Source organism: Coenobita brevimanus, chromosome 96 (assembly GCF_032717465.1).
Source record: "Coenobita brevimanus isolate Jiangsu-jjx chromosome 96, ASM3271746v2, whole genome shotgun sequence".
In the NCBI taxonomy this organism is placed as follows: domain Eukaryota; kingdom Metazoa; phylum Arthropoda; class Malacostraca; order Decapoda; family Coenobitidae; genus Coenobita; species Coenobita brevimanus.
Genome location: NC_137049.1, coordinates 21,105,959 through 21,124,324, shown reverse-complemented (window position 1 = coordinate 21,124,324; position 18,366 = coordinate 21,105,959). Strand labels below are relative to the sequence as shown.

The 18,366-nt window shown below is 39.9% G+C and overlaps 1 protein-coding gene across 1 annotated transcript; it reads left to right on the top strand.

Annotated features, from left to right (window-relative positions):
- The first annotated feature begins 785 nt into the window (after positions 1–785).
- Positions 786–16,995, top strand: LOC145413491 (uncharacterized). The gene is made up of 13 exons (XM_080283188.1): positions 786–989; positions 2,312–3,889; positions 5,225–5,353; positions 6,924–7,063; positions 8,691–8,778; positions 9,103–9,243; positions 11,389–11,500; positions 12,248–12,394; positions 12,731–12,855; positions 14,550–14,661; positions 15,480–15,543; positions 16,119–16,263; positions 16,621–16,995. The coding sequence occupies exons 1-13, from the start codon at positions 899–901 to the stop codon at positions 16,806–16,808; spliced, it is 3,060 nt and encodes a 1,019-aa protein (XP_080139314.1). The 5' UTR covers positions 786–898; the 3' UTR covers positions 16,809–16,995.
- Positions 16,996–18,366: the final 1,371 nt, after the last annotated feature.

Here is an 18,366-nt window from a genome sequence, read left to right as displayed (position 1 = left end):
GTGCCACCTGCATATGGCTGTACAATAACTGACAACCCAAATGGTTTCCCGTAACCCAGGAAACCATTTACTCTGCTGGGTGGCATTCACATAACCAACAGAATTAATAGATACCTGGTGGTTTCATGGTTCAGGCACTCCAACCAGATGTAGCCCATGAAGCTGAGGAATGATTGGTGGTTTACTGCTTACAGGGAAATGTGACTGGTCTTTCATATTAGCCTATATGTCTCTGATTGAGTCATCTAGCCTCAGGATCCTTGTTCCTGATTGGGAAATAAAGAAATGGATGATGATGAAGATATATTGGTACGTTTTTATGTTTACAAAAGTTGATCCACTAACAGGGACTGTATAATACTTAATATACTTTTTTTAATGTGCTATATGGATAAGAATGTTAAATTCATACTTTTTTTTTCTTTTTCTTTCTTCTCTTTCTGTCTGCAGATCACAAATATCTTCATCTGAGATAGCCAAGGAGAGGAAGCCCACAACAAGAATTTCACTAACTCAAACAGGAAACAAGAATAATATTGGTACCAGCAATAAGAAATTAAGAGTTTCCCTTAAAAAGATCACAACTAGAGGTAGAGGGCATTCCAAATCGAGTAGAAGCTCTCCAAAATTTGCTTCTGATGATATAAAACCTTTGCCTTTGGCCAAGAGACAGTTCCTCTATGGGGTACCTAAAGATAATACTTCAGGAACAGCTATTAGTAGCCAAGATAACCCCAGCTGCAGTCAGTGGGAAGAGGAAGATAGGAAATATGCAACTAAGGGGCAAAAGAATGCAGGACTGACTGGAAGACTGGCAGGTGAATGGAGAAGAGGAAGAGAAGATAACTTCAAGAGTGTGAAGCAAGAGGAATGGGAGGACACCGTCTGCCCCCACTGCATGATGCCTTGGAACACATATGACCGAGACAGCAAACTAAAAGAGTTCCACACTGATGAATGTCTGGACAAGGACTTGTCATCAAGGCCAGGTATGTGGAAAGATTGTTTTTCTTGTTTTTTTGATAGTGCAAACTGCTAATATAGCCAATTATCAACACTGGAACCACGGAAGAAAAAGAGGAGGTATGCTAATGTTGTACAAGTATGTGAAAGGAAAACAGAACAGAGAGACTACATAATGTTTGCAGATAGAAGGTCAAGAAAACACACCTGAAAACTGCATAAGGCAAAAGGTGATTACTCTAGATGTACCAATAACTTTGATTTTAGTTTTTATTTATAAAGGCTCCAACATGCTTGCATGCATCTCTCCATAGTTCTTGATCTCTAGCAGCCTCTCTGTTCAGTACCTCATCCCTGAAGTCATAATGAATGACCTCATCCCAAGTCTTATTTGGTCTGCCCCTCACAACTCCACCCTCAGTGCTCACCCTGTGCACCCACTTGTCATCCTCCATCCTCTCACGTGCCCAAACTATCTCAATCTACCCTTTCTAATTACAACACTAATAAATGCAAGCCTCATCCCTTCTCTCAACTCTTCATTTGCAGTCCTAACTCCCTTGGCCTGTCATTCAAGGATGCATTACACATCCATCTAATCATTCTCATTTTTGTACATTTTAGCCTTTGAATATCCTCCTTTACTGACCAAGTCTCACTATTCTGCAACAGCAGACTACTAACACATGCTGCATACCAGTATCACTTAGTGCAGAGGCAGATCCCTTTAAATGTTGGGAAACAACTCCCTCAACTTCTTCCCACTATTCCTTCCTGTACTGTTTTTCAGTGAGAGCAATTGACTTTTTTAACCAGGTACCAAATGTAGTTTGCATCACTCCATCCCTAAATTTCAAGAACTGGTGGCTCAATCGGTAGAGAGTTGGTCAGCTGTCCTAATGGACCAGGGTTCAGATCCCACTGGGGCAGGGAACAGTTTAAGGATTTGAATTTCGTAAATATCAGACCTTACTGATCTACCAAAAGACCTGCCAACATGTCGTAAAAATACCCCCGCTAATACCAACACACCAGTCCTGTATGAGACAGCCCTAGCATGTATTCAGTATGGACTGTGGGTGTTAGCGCTGAAGTGGTGACATGTAGAGGTATGCTGTACACAGGACTACTGGGCCCTGAAAGCAGGCTGTGAAGCCTATGCCCAGAGTCGGTCACATAAGAAAAAAATAATAATAATAAAAAAATACTGTAATAACAGAAGACAGAATATTATGAGCCTAAGTTATGCAAGAACACACACTACCGGTATGCCTTAATATTGGATGATTAACTACAGCACTAAAACCTACATTTGATAATTAGCTGTTGTTCACTTTTTTCCCCCCAGATTGTCAGCATGGACTGGACTGTAAGGAGATCTTGGAGAATCATTTTTGGACATTTAACCATCGAACGTTGGCAACTCTACATGGGATGAAAAAAACTCCTAGTGATGACTCAGGTTATGAGGATCGCAGTGGGGAGGGTTCCTTGGGTGTGTATAGATCAAGCTTTGCCAGGAAAACAGAGGATCCTAATCTAAAAGTGAAACTGCCCTCAACACCGCCGTGTTCCACCTCAAAAGAATTTAGTGCCAGAGTGAAAATGCTGTGCTCAGAGAGTGATAACGATGAAGATGCCATCCAAACTGAGAGTGACCCTCTCTTTGATGACTATGCAGATGCTCATGGTAATCAGAATAAAAGTAGTAAAAAGTCAAATGAAGTACACTGTAGTGAGAGGAGAATGGAGAGTACTGGCAATGCGAATGATTCCAACAGGAAGGGCATTGAAGAAAGCAGTACACAACAGAACTCAGAAACCGTGACTACTCATCAAGGCAATGCAACAAATACATTAGTGACAGCAGGTGAGAATTGTGCAAGCTCTCAGACAAACAACACTGTCAAGAACAACACCTCAAAAGACTTTAGTGCTCTCATAGACTCAGAAGATATTCCAAATCTTGAACTGAACAATGTGTTGTCAGGAAGTGCAAGCAACAGTAGCTCTGAAGATCAAACTATTTTGTTCAACAAAATTGTATATGCTTTTGAAAGCCAATCTTGCAGTAATGCTGAGGATAGTTTAGATGAGGCAAGTAATATTTTCAATCAGTGTACACAGGTATTTCACAACAGGACAAGTACACCCAAAGAAAGTAGTAAGCTGGCACAGGATGACTCAAGTGATATCTCAGCTGCCAAAGTCATGTCTCAATCTGTGACTCAGAATTTCAGCAGGCACCTATTCATACAAAAACAAAGTAGCACAAATGAACACCAGAGGGGTACACAGTCTTCAGCAGAAAGTGAATGCTTAGCAACAGATGCACTTAAGTTAACATGGGATGGTGATGGAAACCAGTCAGACAAAACTTGCTGCTCACAAGTAGAAGAGAAAAACCAAAATGAGATAGACAGGAAAACCACAAACATTAACACCTCAACCATATTACTGCCAACAGAAGAAGACAAATTTGCTTTTAAAACTCACAGCCCCCAGACAGACAAAAGTGAAAGTGCAGCTACAGAGGAAGAGAGAGAGAGAGCAAAGAGAACAGATGAAATACAATCAGGAAATTTAGTGGGAATCGTAGGAGACTTGAGGGAAGATGAAGAATCAAGAAATTTAGCAGGAACCTTAGAAGACTGTGAGGAAGATGAACTATTGGTAAATTTGGTTGAGGCTGCTGTGGAAAAGTATTTTGGGAGTGTTGTGGATAAAGTGCGAGATCAGAAGGGTAGTTCTTTCAAAACTCCCCTAAAAGCAGCTAGTCACACAGTTAACCAATATGATGACAAAGCCACAACCTCCAGCAATCATCAGCATGGTGGATTAAATTTGGAGAGTGGTCAGTGCAAGGCCTCCAGTCACCCCTGCATCCATTTTCACTTCCACATTGACTCTCCTTCCCCCAAGAAAGGTCAGTTGTATGATAATAATAGTAGTTACTGGAACATGTCTGTATTTTACAGAAGGCTAGCCAATTAGAGCTTTATATATACCGGTACTGTAATACCGTACAATGCATATATATATACATATTCTGTATGTGTATATACATATGTATATAATATCCATCCGTCCATCATGCAATCCTATGTCGCCCCATGAGGAGCATGGGAACATGGGGCTAGGCGTGTTGGTCCTGACATTTAAGATGAAAGTGACCAGCCTCACTTAACCCTGAGTGGCATTACGTAAGCAATAAACCCCAACCACCACTTGGATATAAACCTTCACCGGCTCAATCCGATTGGAGTACCATAATTACCCACTAAACCACCAGGCGCCAAAATTTGGTAATATGGTTACCACCCAGCATAATAAATGGATTCTTGGTGTACAAGAAACCATTTGGCTTGTCACTCAGTGTAGAGCCACCCACAGGCAGAAGGAAGAGGAAAGAATGAAGGATAGAAAGACAGAAGAGGGAGTGTAAAGTCACCCGTAGGCAGAAGGTCAAAGGAAAGAATGAAGGAAAGAAAAACAGAAGAGGATGGAAAGAAAGAAGGATGGAGGAGAGGAAAGGGCAGACACTCGAGAGCAGCACTACATTGAGTGTGTGGATGGTGAATGCCCCCACCTATATATATATATATATATATATATATATATATATATATATATATAAGGAGAGAGAGAGAGAGAGAGAGAGACCTAAAGCCTTTGAACCTGTTGGCTGAACACAGTCAAATGTCAGGGTCTCTTGAGGTCCCACAGGCTCTGTTGCTCTAATCAGCCAAAACTGCCTTATGTGGTTAAATTATTTAGACTGGAAGAGTAAGAGTGTCTCAAAATAGAGATGAGGCTCAAGAGATCCCCTCAAGATATACAAGAAGAAGGGCCTGTGGCAGGATAACTAAGGATAACTTAAAACACAGTACCATACCTCATGAAAGGTGTGACCTCCTTCCTTCTTTGACATCGTCCTGAGGTTTTGAACCCAGCCAGCTTTGAGTGAAGAAATAGTTCCTTGCTAAGTCTGGATAATAAATTTTCCTGTATTATAGGTTGTACTGACACGTTACCATGTGTCCCTCCCATCGAGTCACAGCCTTTTTCTTCCTCAATCGCTGTGAGGACATGAGTTCAGTAAGCATTACTTAATGAATACCAGTACTCATGTTGGGTCAGGGGCAATCCAGGCCACGTGGACATGAGTACAGTGATATATAAAACTTTCTACTATACAGTACACCAATGTATTCTTGAATATCTTATAATTCTTGTTCCAAGTCTATGTCATTTTCCAAAGGTGGTGGCCAGACCAGCATCCTAAACTACTTCAAGCCCAAGACCAGCAAAGCCAGCCAAGAGACAGAACATCAGAGCAGTGGATGTATGTGCAAGTGTCGATGTGGCCAGTCTACCTCACAGCACTCAGGTTAGCAAGAGTTTTGTTTGTGTGGCAGAGGATATGGGCAATCTAGTTTTGGACGGAGTTTTGTGTATTGTGTAGAAGTACATGAACTTACAGTCATGTATGCTTGTAAGAGTTTTGTTTTCAGCTGTATTCAAGAAGTTTTCTTTGTGGCGGGGAAGTACTTGAACAGTGCGGTGTTCTTCAGGAGGGGCTGTTACCGAGATGGAAAATACTCTTGTTAGGGCCACCTCTCACATAATTCAAAATTAAACAGTTGATAGATACTAAGGATGCAGCATTAGGCAGTACAGTAAATACATACTGTACTAAGAAAAACTAAAACTAGCGATGTAATGTACACGAAGAGAAAAAAATATAGTAAACTCTCAGTTATGTGGCGTAATTCAGCCAAGCCCTGTGCTGAATAACGTGAAACGCTGGATATTGCATACTGTAGTACCCCCCATCGGCACAATATTTGGCGTCAAGCTGGATATTGCATTACTATCCGTCTCAACCCATTATCCTAAAAACTTTCATGAGTAAAAGATGAAAATTAAGAATAAAATATAAAAACGTAATGATACAATACAGTAATACAACAACGGTTAACTACCGTTTATGAGTCGTTGAGGTGCCCCGATGCCAGATATTGCATAGAACTGCCAGTTATGTCCCATTTCGGCACTAGATGTTGCTTATTTTTGCAGGATAATGCTTTAATAAAGTTGAGCCAGCAGCACCAATATTACTTTAAAAGAGCTGAGCCAGCAGCACAGGATACTGCATTGGGCCAGATATTGTGATGACAGATAACTGAGAGTTTCCTGTATAGTGGCAATGATGACAGAGAGGCTCGATACAGTGATTATACGGAAATGTAATAATAATTGAAAGCTACTGATACCTGCTAATTCTTTTAGTGGGAAGCAAGGTTAGGATGATGATTTAAGTACAGTATCATTGTGAGCTTGACATCTTAGCTTCAGTGGTGCCTTTATAATACACCCTTGCTACCACCTGACAGTTGTGTTCAGCTTGTGAGACTCTTTGTATGGAAAGGATTGGAAACTATGATCAGGCAATCCCATAACTCCAAGATATCCTCAGACTCTACAAAATCATCTGGAGGTTTCAAGAATTAAGTACAATAAGTAACACATCATTATGTTGTAGGGTTTAGGTGAGATTACCAAAAAGAGAGTTTGGAAGAAAAACAAACATATACTTTTTTGAAAACAGAATTATTTGTTTTAATAAACCCTCACATTGTACTGGGGAGTAAAAATGATAAAGTTCCTAGCAGGTGGTGGAAGCTGTTGGGAATCAGTGAATCACTTACCAGAGAATGGTGATTGAGGGGCAGGTTACCAGGCTTGTGGTTACGTGTTACATTTACCGACGTACAGTACCTTCCAGGATCAGCAGTAGCCAGCCACCTAACACCTGTAAGGTTATAGTTTCCTAGCATTAATAATACCAGATAAAACCTAGATGATGTGTTTCTCTCCAGCACCCAGTTTGTTTTCATCAGTTGAAGCTGTACTATATTACAGTAGCTTATTTTGATACAGGGATGTATTAATTTCAGAGAATACAACTAATTGTAATGTGAGGATAGGAGGCAGCAGCAAGCGAAGGGGAGTAGAGGAGTGGCAAGAGGTGATGGCCCAAATGAAGAAGAGGAGAACACCCTTGCCATCAGTGTCTGGGAGCTCGGTGGCCTCAGAGGTGGGTTGGAAGGAGAGGGGAGGGTAACTGATCTCCTGAGATGTCCTTGGCCCATATTCCCATCAGTTAAAGAAGCTCCCTAATACCTCTTCTTAAGCAACTTGTTTTGCCTATTACACCTTACTATCCTCTTCTGTGTTGCTGAAGCCATTTTAATATCACCATATGCTGAATAAGTAACATCATCATCATTATCATCATCATTTAATTCTGTGTTGCCACATGAGAAGCACAGAAACTTGGGGCTAGGCAAGTTGGTCCTGACATTTAAGATGAGAGTGACCAGCCTCACTCATCCCTGGATGACATTACATGAGCAGTAAACCCCAACCACTCCTTGGATATAAACCTGCACCAGCTCAATCCAATTGGAGCACCTTAATTACCCGCTAAACCACCAGGCGAATTGGTTATATGGTTACCACCCAACATAGTAAATGGTTTCCTGGTGTATGGGAAACCATTTGGCATGTCACTTAGTGAAGAGTCACCCATTGACAGAAGGAAGAGGAAAGAAAGAAGGAAAAAAAAAAAAACAGAGGAGGAAGGAAGGAAGGAAAGGGCAGTCACCCAAGAGCAGCACTACAACGTGTGAGTGGATGGTCAGTGCCCCCACCTAACACCTGAATAAGTAACATGAAAAAGGATATTAGCCAGCTGCATCTGCAAATAAATTGGTAAGGAAAAGGTGTTAGGGAGCTTCCTTAGCCATCGACCATACAAGCCCATGTTTTCTCAACTCTTTTTCATTGTCATTAGGTGGGAGGAAAGGTCATGTTGATGATGACAGACAGCCAGTGCACTTCACCCTCTTGAACTCAAGTACATCATGTTTATTTACTGTTGCTATCAGTTGATTTTATTTGACTTATGAGAGCCCTCTACTAGTGAAAGGTTTAATGAAGGATACATCTGACCCTGTCAGCACACAAAGACTATCCCAACATGAATAAATCATTTGGAGATAAAAAGAATAAAATACTTGGTACATAACTGGATCGAAGGGGTTGAAATCATAAGTAATCAGAGGTTTGTTCCACCATCATTCATCATGAAGCTGACTTCCTTTTCCCACTTATGAATCGAGTGGAGTAGGGTCATTAAAACAGTAAGAGAAAGCAAGACAGAGGGATAACCATCAACTGACAGTGAAATTGGCTAGACACTCATTCACTTGCCATTCATACCCCTGGAATCCTGTGTTTGCCTAATGGATCTAAACATCTGCACATATTTCATGGAGTATATTCATCTATAAATGCACTTCACATAACCTGCCAGGTAATCAGATCTGGTGCGTAGTGAATTGTTATCCCAAATTAAACTGGCCTGTCCATCAATCATTGAATTTAATTTTCTCATCACAAAGAATGTAGGGGTCTGAGGCTAGGCTATAGGTCTAGAGAGTTAAGGTGAGCATAAGCAGTAACTTATGCCTGAGCAGCAATGTTTAAAATAAACACCAACCTTTCCTTGGACTGGAACCCTTATGGGTCACATCCAGTTGGAGTGCCTTTACCCACAAGGCCACCAGACATCCCTGTGCATGTAATAGGTTCTTAATAATTATCCATGTAAGTTCTTAATAATCATTCATTTACAGTATTATGAATTTGTTTCTTTTTAGGTTGATACTGGAACTAGTCATGTACAAGAGAGGAGGTGGGGAGGACAACATGAACAAAGAAAGTGTCCCTTTTACAAGTATATTCCAGGTTAGTTACTCTTTTCTGGGAGTTCTTAGTGAATGTACCTTTTAGTTTCTGCACTCTTCATTATGAAATATATGATACTTTGTGCATAGAGGACTCTATTACAATACTAAATCTGTAGAGTATGCTGAACATTTAGAGAATTTTCATTTTTGGAATATGTAAATATAATGAATATTTATACTGTACAGTACTGTAAATTTTCTGTGTATAATGTCACCGATAATTTTGACAATAGCATTATGAAACATTAAAAAATGTTTTGCAGTTTAGTAGCATCCTGCCTGAATACTTTTTTCAATAACATCTGACACCACTTCCCTCTAGACACGAATGTGGTCGTGGATGCATTTTGCTATGGTTCACTGGAGGGTGTAGAAGCGTACTTCCTCTCACACTACCACTACGACCACTACCGGGGTCTCACGAAAACTTTTGCCCACCCCATCTACTGCAGCAGTATCACAGGTACTCATCATCCTATAGTACAGTACTAAGTACTCATCATCAAGTTGTGCCCTTGTTTTACAGTTGTTTGCTTATACGATCAATAAGAATTTAGGACATTTGTGATGCCCAGATTCTCATTATACAATTGGTTTTGTTGTTTATGATATTGATACAACACTAAATTTCTTATAGGGTCAGTCATTATATGATTGGTTTTCAGACACAGATCCCAGGAAAAAAACAAGGGTGTGCTGTACTGTACTTTGTTTAATCTGTAAAGTCTCATGTCCAGCGATCATTGGTTTCTGAACTGGTACGTAAAGTCCTATGTCCGACGATCGTAGAAAGGTTACAATAAACTGCAGAGCTGTAACCCCACCTCTTTTATAACGTAAATGGTACCTGGCCAGTGGGAGCTAAGAGATCAGGTGGTGGGAGGTATAATCCGGCCCCCTCCCCAGGTGTGGGGTGAGACCCTCCCATGCATCTCTCCAGCTCCCTCTTCCTCATTGGATCCTGCCTTCTGTGTCCCCTCCCACCAAAACTACCCCCCATACTCCCTCTAGACCATATTGGCTATGTGTGGCAGGCATGCTCCCTCCTGATGTCCCCCCACACTTCATCCACCTCCCTATTCCCCCTTATGATGTCCCATTCTCAATTATAGCGAGGGGTGCCTTTTTTTTTTTTTTTTTTGACAATCAACAGTGCAGTAACCATGAGGCATATGAGTGAAACATACATTTTCTGGTGTGTAAAACAAGCTCTTCAAATCTATAATACAGTACCAAAATTTACTCGATGCAATTTTTTTTTTCCCCTCTCTATATGAGAGGGGTAACAACAATGTTTATTTTTGACATTCTGTGACAGTCAATAGTGCGGTAACCATTAGACGTATGAGAGTGAAATATACATTTTCTGGTGTGTAAAATTAAGCTTTAACTTGGAGGATTTTGAAAAATTGGACCCTTTTTGTGGTTCCGGGGATAGGCAGGGTCGACGATTTGCGGTCATCAGAAGATATTGCATCCAATGCATGAACCAAGGTTAGGAGATCCAGGAGTCCACCTACCACAATCTTACATAAAACAAGGACTCTGATTCTCATTCTCATTCTTATAGTAAAATATTTATTATGTCACATTTAGATCTGGCGGGAATAATGGTTAGGATATGATATAATGTGTCCATGTTGGATTACATGGATGGTATTGTTTTTCTTTCATCCCATCAGATACCTTTACTTTTTCAATATTAGCCTTCTGTCATTTTTAATTAAATTCTCTCCATAACCGTCTCACTATAATGACATACTGTATTTTAGTTATACAACTTTAAGACCCTTATTCAGAATATTGGACCACCAAGTAGTGAAGGGATTAGTGAAAACAATACCTAACTCATTCACACTAAAACATCTCTCATAAGTGGAATACAATAACCATTAGGAGTGAAAACTATACAGTATAAACATCATTGGATGAATTATTGGTACAACTTTAAGACCCTTATTCAGCATCGTGGACCACCAAATAGTGAAGGGGTAAGTGAAAACAGTACCTAACTCATTCAGACTAAAACATCTCTTGTAAGTGGAATACAGTAACCTTTAGGAGTGAAAACTATACAGTATAAACATCATTGGATGAATATTGATACACATTCATTATAATTTTGTCTGAACTTTCTTGCATTTTCTTTTCTATCTTCATATTGCTTAAACACCTGCTCTTGCATCCCCCACCACCCCTGCATTTTCCATTTCCTAAACACTATATATCACAGCCTCTGTCTGACAAATCCACTACATCACCTGTCTATCTCACACATGCTGTCCTGGCCCAGTTTCCCTACAGTGTGCTTCTCCAGTATGACTAAACAATCTTCCTGTACCCTACCAATGTACCCCTTGGTTAGGTCTTATGTTTTTGTCTTATATTCCCACATTACTGCCTGATTTTCCCTCACATTACATTCTCTGTCTGTTGCATCTGTAAACAGCCTACTAATATGCCATAGCTACTGTATATACCATCTGCTTCATACACTGTCTGTTTTTTCTCCCCTCTTTTCCCATGCACAAATGAGTAACTGATATTTATTAACCTGCTTTCTTTCTTTCCCTGCCACTGTACTGTACTGACTGTAATTATGTTGCAGCTAAGTTGGTGAAGGCACGGCTAGGAGTGAAGGAGCAACATCTCAACCCCTTGCCCATGGGTGAAACTCAGACTGTTTGTGGATTTGAGGTCACACTGCTGGATGCTAACCAGTTAGTATTACTGGTACTGATATATATAGAGAAAAGACAGTGGCTGACGACAGACATGCCTATTATTCCGCCTCTTCTACCTCGCATAATTAGTGGTACTGGATGTCTTGTACAGAAAATAACCAGCGATTAAAGAAAAAATGCCTATTACTGTAATCTACCCCTTCCACCTCACATGTAAATAAGAACTACTGGATGTCTTATATAGGGAATAATCACTGAATGAAGAAAGATGTAAAATAATCTACCCCTCTCACCTCACATAAACATAACTAGTTACTACTAATGGATGTCTTATTGATTGATAAGTCAGTGAATGAAGAAAGATACATCATAATCTATCCCCTTTACCTTACATAATTATATCCATTTTGCTCTAACTTGGCCTAAAATTGCCATGTGTCCATTTTGAATACCGAGTTGTAACAATACAGTAGGTTAGGACTAGAATATGGTGCCAGTCATGAAAAAGTGCTATGGAAGGGATGTACAGTCTAAGTATTGCCTTATTGTGCCAAAAAGCCACATGAAATTAGCCACAAAAGGGTGAAAATCTGGGCCAAGTTAAGGTAAAAGGACTATAGTATTACTGGATGTCATATTTACAGAGAAGAGTTACTGAATGAAGAAAGATGTGTAGCTAGAGAGATTGTTAATGAATAAAGACATCTGTTTTAATTTACCCCTTCTTCCTCACCTAACACTCTACATAAATATAGCTCATTTACCACTCCCCCCTCCCCCCAGTTGTCCAGGTGCAGTGATGTTTTTGTTCAAGTTAAAGAATGGCAAGACGATACTGCACACTGGTGATTTCCGTGCCCATCCCCGCATGGAGTCCTACCCTGCATTCTGGAACATTCCCAGCATCAACACAGTCTTCCTTGACACTACGTAAGTCATTCAGTAATAGCAGAAAAAATGGTTGCATTCCATTTTCTCTTAACAGTCACACAGAAAACCTACTGAGACCAAAACACACTGTATAGGGGACTACTGAATGCATGACAACAATTTGTAAGCATAGGTATTACTGAAGCTGTTAACTGGTAATAAGTGCCTGTTGGTGTTGTGGTTAGATTACTAACCAGTTAATGACAGTGTTCAGGTTATTAATGAAAAACTGTTATAATTTACATAAGTGGGCAAAAATAAAAAATAATATTGAATGGATCAAGACTGATGACTATTGTATTAGAATTTGTTTGTGACACCTGATCTATTCCCCAGGTACTGCAACCCAGTGTATGACTTTCCAAGCCAAGGGGAAGTGTTAGAAGCGTGTGTGGCAATAACACAGCGGCACATGGCTGATAACCCAAACACACTTATCGTTGTGGGATCTTACTGCATAGGTACAATTTAAGTGGTTGGGACTATAACTTTTTTCCCTCCTGTGATGCAGAATTTCCTTTAAAATGTATATATATATATATATATATATATATATATATATATATATATATATATATATATATATATATATGATAAACTACAGCTATTGTATTTTCAAAGTAATGTATCACAGCTAGCCATTGTATTTTCACAGTAATATATCACTTAGCTAGCCTTTTTTTTTTTTTTTTTTTTTTTTAGTAATACATCACTTAGCTACACACCTGACATGTTATATATCAGAATAATCTTTTGATATACAGTATCATCATTGTCATCATCATCCTGACATCTTTTCCCACCCAGAGATGGGGTTAGAGGGGGTCCAGGAAACAGGAAAAGAGATAAATGCGGTAGGGAAAGTTATACAGGGTTCACAAAACAAAGATAAGAATATGATAAAAGGAAGTTAGATAGTGTCCAGAATGCAAGATAAGAGAAAAATATGACAGTCAGACATTGTTCAGAAAGCAAAAACTAGTAAAACAAGGTGATGCAGAGCTACACAACAGCATGCCCTGTGAAATGGACCACAGGCTTATTCAGGCCCCTAGAATCCTAACTCCACCTCAGTGGCATAAGTTCCCTCGCCCATGTGCTTCATACTACCTATCAGATAGACTTGACTCAATCCTTTGACGATTAAATTAAAAAGGAGGTAGTTCTGGGAGCTGTGTGAAATGGATCACAGGCTTATTTAGGCCCCTAGAATCCTAACGCCACCTCAGTGGCATAAGTTCCCTCGCCCATGTGCTTCATACTACCTGTCAGATAGACTTGACTCAATCCATTGACGATTAAATTAAAAAGGAGTTAGATCTGGGAGCTGTTGCCTCTCCTAACACTGAGAGAGGTCTCCCTTTATGCTAAGGAATCATTGTATGATGCATTTGTTTTAAGAGTGTAATGCTGTACCTTAGTGAGACCTGGGCAGTAAAGGAAGAGGGTATGCATAGGCTTAAATGCACGGAAATGACAGTGATTAGATGGATGTGTACTGCATCCTTGAATATGAGTCCTGGGAGGGACTAGGATTGTGACTGAAGAGTTTAGAGGAAGGATGGGACTTCATCGTATTGGTGTTGTGATGAGAAGGGGTAGGTTGAGATGGTTTGGGCATGCTGAAAGCATGGAGGAAGACAGTTGGGTGAGGAAGGCGAGAGGTGTGATTGTCAAGGGTAGGATTACGAAATGCGGACCTTAAAAAAAATAAAAAAATAAATAAATAAATTAAAAGTTACAAGGTGTGACCTCAGGGAAAAGGGACTGAACAGGGAGACTGCCAGAGATATAGCAGTGTGGAGAGCAGCAATCATCTATTAGGTGATCAAGGCTGACGCAAGCCAGGATGATAGGGCCTTTATATATGATACAATCTGTAGTAGGAATAGTTTTGGTAACACACCACAGCCTGTTAACCCCTTCGGGGTGTAGGGGGCAGCCAAGTACAAAAATAATATTGTTGCAAGTAAGGAATGAGTAATCAAGTTTTTACTTACAATTTTTACCTGGGCAACCTGGTAAATCAGCTTCAGAGAGAGCAGAGCAGCTTTAGTGAGTAATCTTCCTTGAATTTATTTATGACTGTATGGCTGAAAAAAGTAATGCAAGAATGCTACTTGTAACAAGGACTGCATGTATTCTTGCACTTCAGGGAAGGAACGCGTGTTCAAGGCCATTGCAGAAGGCCTGAACTGCCGTGTGTGGGCCTCTGCGGACAAGCGCCGCATCCTAAGCTACCTGGAGGATACTGAGATACAGTCCAGGTATTGTACTTACATACTTTCCCAAGCATGACTCCATTTTTCTCCTGATGTATTTCAGACCGTATTTACAAACTACTAAACATGGCACCTTTACTCCTCTGATGTATTTATTTTATTAATTTACCTTCTCATTAGTAATTAAGGTGCTCCAATCGGATTGAGCCAGTGCAGGTTTATATCCAAGGGGTGGTCGGGGCTTACTGCTCACATAATGCCACTCAGGGATGAGTGAGGCTGGTTACTGATCTTAAATGTCAGGACCAACTTGCCCAGCCCCGGGCTCTTACACTCTTCATGGGACAACATAGGATGATGGATGGGTGGATGGACCTTCTTGTTCATGTGGATTTCAATGAAGTGACTGCAGGGTGAAGCTCCCCTTTTTCTGCTGTCTACTATTCTTCATTCAGGGGATTAAGAGGGAGTTGAGGGATCTTTATACAGCCTTCAGTGCCACCACATGAAGGTGCCCCTCTCCAGCATCAGATGATTATATCAGGAGAGATTTTTTTAAGCTGGAGGGATTAGATATAGCATTACTCAACCTGTTTAATACTTGAGATCCTTCCTTAACTTGAATAAAATTATATTGAGGTGGCAAGAATGAATATAAACGTCACTAGGTTCAAGGGGTTGGATAAAATTACCTGTGTATAAGTTTATCTTCACTTGACCAGCTACCAGACACTTCACAGTTAAATTAGAGTAAGTATCAAACTGACAAAATACACAAAACGAGATGTGAAATGTCTGCTAACTGTTATGGCGACTTGTTTATTCTGTCATTTGTTTAAGATCCCATTTACGTTCTTCCCCAGGATTTGCGCTGACAAGAAACTAGCCAAGGTTCATGTTCTCAGCATGGGACAGCTCTCACATAAGGTAAGGCAGTGTTTTGGCTTTATGTCTGATAGTCTGGTGGTCAGTGACAATTCGTTAAGATATTTCAGTGAGGATACGCCTGTCCTCGTATTATGACTGAAATGCGCTTTTGAAAACTGATCAAATAACGAATTATTGTAGAGTGAATTTAGTGTTTGTAGTGACTGTGTGAGAAAACAATCATATTATGAGACGTTAGAGCACCATAATGATTGTGTAAGCAAAACTAAATAATTAATTAAAAAGGGTGCTAAAGTATTGTGATCTTATAATGGTCAGTTGTAAAACGAGGGTCTTCTACTTAACGAGTACCGGTACGACTCAAAATCTTAAGGTAATGTTAGATGATCATTACTCGTGCTTGAACACCCCTTACTGAACCATTACTAAGAGAGCTAGTCACTCACACTGTCACATCATTGTACACTTCCATGCTGCATCACCTACCTCAGAATGAAATAGGGTGCAAGTGTTCTGATGAGTGGGAAAAGAGGCCATGATGATGATGATGACAGTGACGTTGATGATGATGATGATAAGTACAGTACATAAATTTTTCCCCATCCATCTTACAGAAGCTGATGGCATATGTCAGTGAGCTTCATCCTCAGTACAATGTGGTTGTGGCATTCAGACCCACTGGCTGGGAACATTCAGCCGAAACCCCCATCTCTTTAGAGTCCATCACTCCAAAGCAAGTTGGAAACGTCTCAGTATATGGTAGGTCCACTTTGTATGTACTGTATAGTGTTTGTTTTTGTGAGTCTATGATTTTTCTGTTGTGAGTAATTTGTAGTATCAAACATCCCATATATAATTTTCAGCATTTAAATGTAATCCTATTTTATTCAGTAATCCAATTAACCATCCATCATCCATTTTTTTTTTTTTTTTTTCCCCTGCTCTTCTTCTCATCAGGAGCATAGTGGCGTGGGACCCCCACAGTTCAGATATTGAAGGCAATGGTGACCAGCCTCACTTGCCTCTGAGCAATAAGCCCCAACCACCCCTCATATAAACCAGTGGTAAAAATAAAAAGTCTTTTCTTTTCACCTAAAAAGAGTTCATTTTCTACAGGTATGCCGTACTCTGAACACTCAAGCTTCCTGGAGCTTCGTCGGTTTGTACAGTTCACCCAGCCAGATCGCATCATCCCCACAGTCAATGTAGGAAATGCAAACACTCGTCGAATGATGGAGGGACACTTCAATGATTGGCTTAAGACAAGGAGAAAATTTAACAAAGGCCACTTTAGTAGAAAATGAAAAGTGGAGGCCTTTTTTTTTTTTTTTTTTTTTTTTTTTTTACACTAAATGAATGAAAGCTGGAAATGATATTAATAACATCAAATATCTGTTAGATATCCTTTATGCTGTGATATGTTAAAGAAAGAAAAAAGTCTTTGCTACAGCTTACTTGCCACTGAAGTTTAGGCCCCATGTTGGCCCACTATGAGGAGCGTGACATGATTCATATGCATTGAAGTAGGAGTTTTTAGTCAAAGTGTTTTAAAATAAACTATACTTTTAGTGGGGGCATTCACCATCCACTCGCTCAATGTAGTGCTGCTCCCGGGTAGCTGCCCTTTCCTCTCTTCCTTCCTTCTTGTTATGTCTTTCTTTCCTTCTTTCTTTCCTCTTCCTTCTGCCTATGGATGACTGTACACTGACTGACAAGCCAAATCGTTTCCTGTACACCAGGAAACCACTTACTGTGCTGGGTGGTAACCATATAACCAAGCTATGGTGCCTGGTGGTTTAGTGGGTAATTGAGGCGCTCCAACAGGATTGAGCCTGTGTCGGTTTATATCCAAGGGATGGTTGGGGTTTATTGCTCATATAATGCCACTCAGGGATGAGTGAGGCCGGTCATTCACCTTAAATGCCAGGACCAACTTGCCTACCTCCAGGCATGTACATTCCTCATGGGGCAACATAGGACTAGATGATGTGTGTATGCATGTAGTCAGAAAGTGTCTCAGTGGCAGTGTTGATAGGAGTCTGCAGTCAGAGAAGAGCTTCAATGTGGCACAGTTAAAATCCAACTGGTGGATGGAATTTTTGATGAATGGATTTTTTTTTTTTTTCTTTATTTCTCCAGTGCCACCAAGGATCCAGGGTGGTGTATGGTTCAAATGATCTGAAATGCAGTAGCCTAACTTCATGCTTTTAAGAAGGGGATAGTACAAGATTGATTGTTATTATAAAGAGAAACTATTCGAGGACTATAATTCACAACTGAAGCTGTAAATGAATAACCTTTAACTTGCACAGGCACAGATGAGTGGACAAATGAATGTACTGTATATAGTGTGCTGGGTGTGTGGTATGAAACTGTATGGAGCAGGTCAGTATGTGTGCACAATACAGCATACAGGTAATAGTGGTATGGATGGTGTAACAGTGATATTTTGCGTGAACAAAAAAAATAAGCTTACAAGTATTTCGGGGATCATGTGCAAGCAAGAGTGTATGAAGTCAGCTTTGTTACAACTACTTTACCCTGTGAAAATTTTTGTTTTATTCTTGCTGCCTTTAGATAATTTTTTTTTTTTTTTTTTTTTTTTTTTTTTTTTTTAAGTTGGCTGTACATTAATATTTTCATTACTAAATTTCTTTTGAAGCTGAATAAAACTGTCTGGTGACAGCAAGAATTCAACTTCAAAAAGGCATCATCAGTGTAAAATGTTAAAATCGGAAATACAGTGCATTATTACATCAGGTCACAGATATACTGTACACAAACTCCATATTTACAGGCATCATATGTCTGGTGTATTGGATGCACATTAAGCTTTAATAAAACAGTTATGTGATTGGAAGT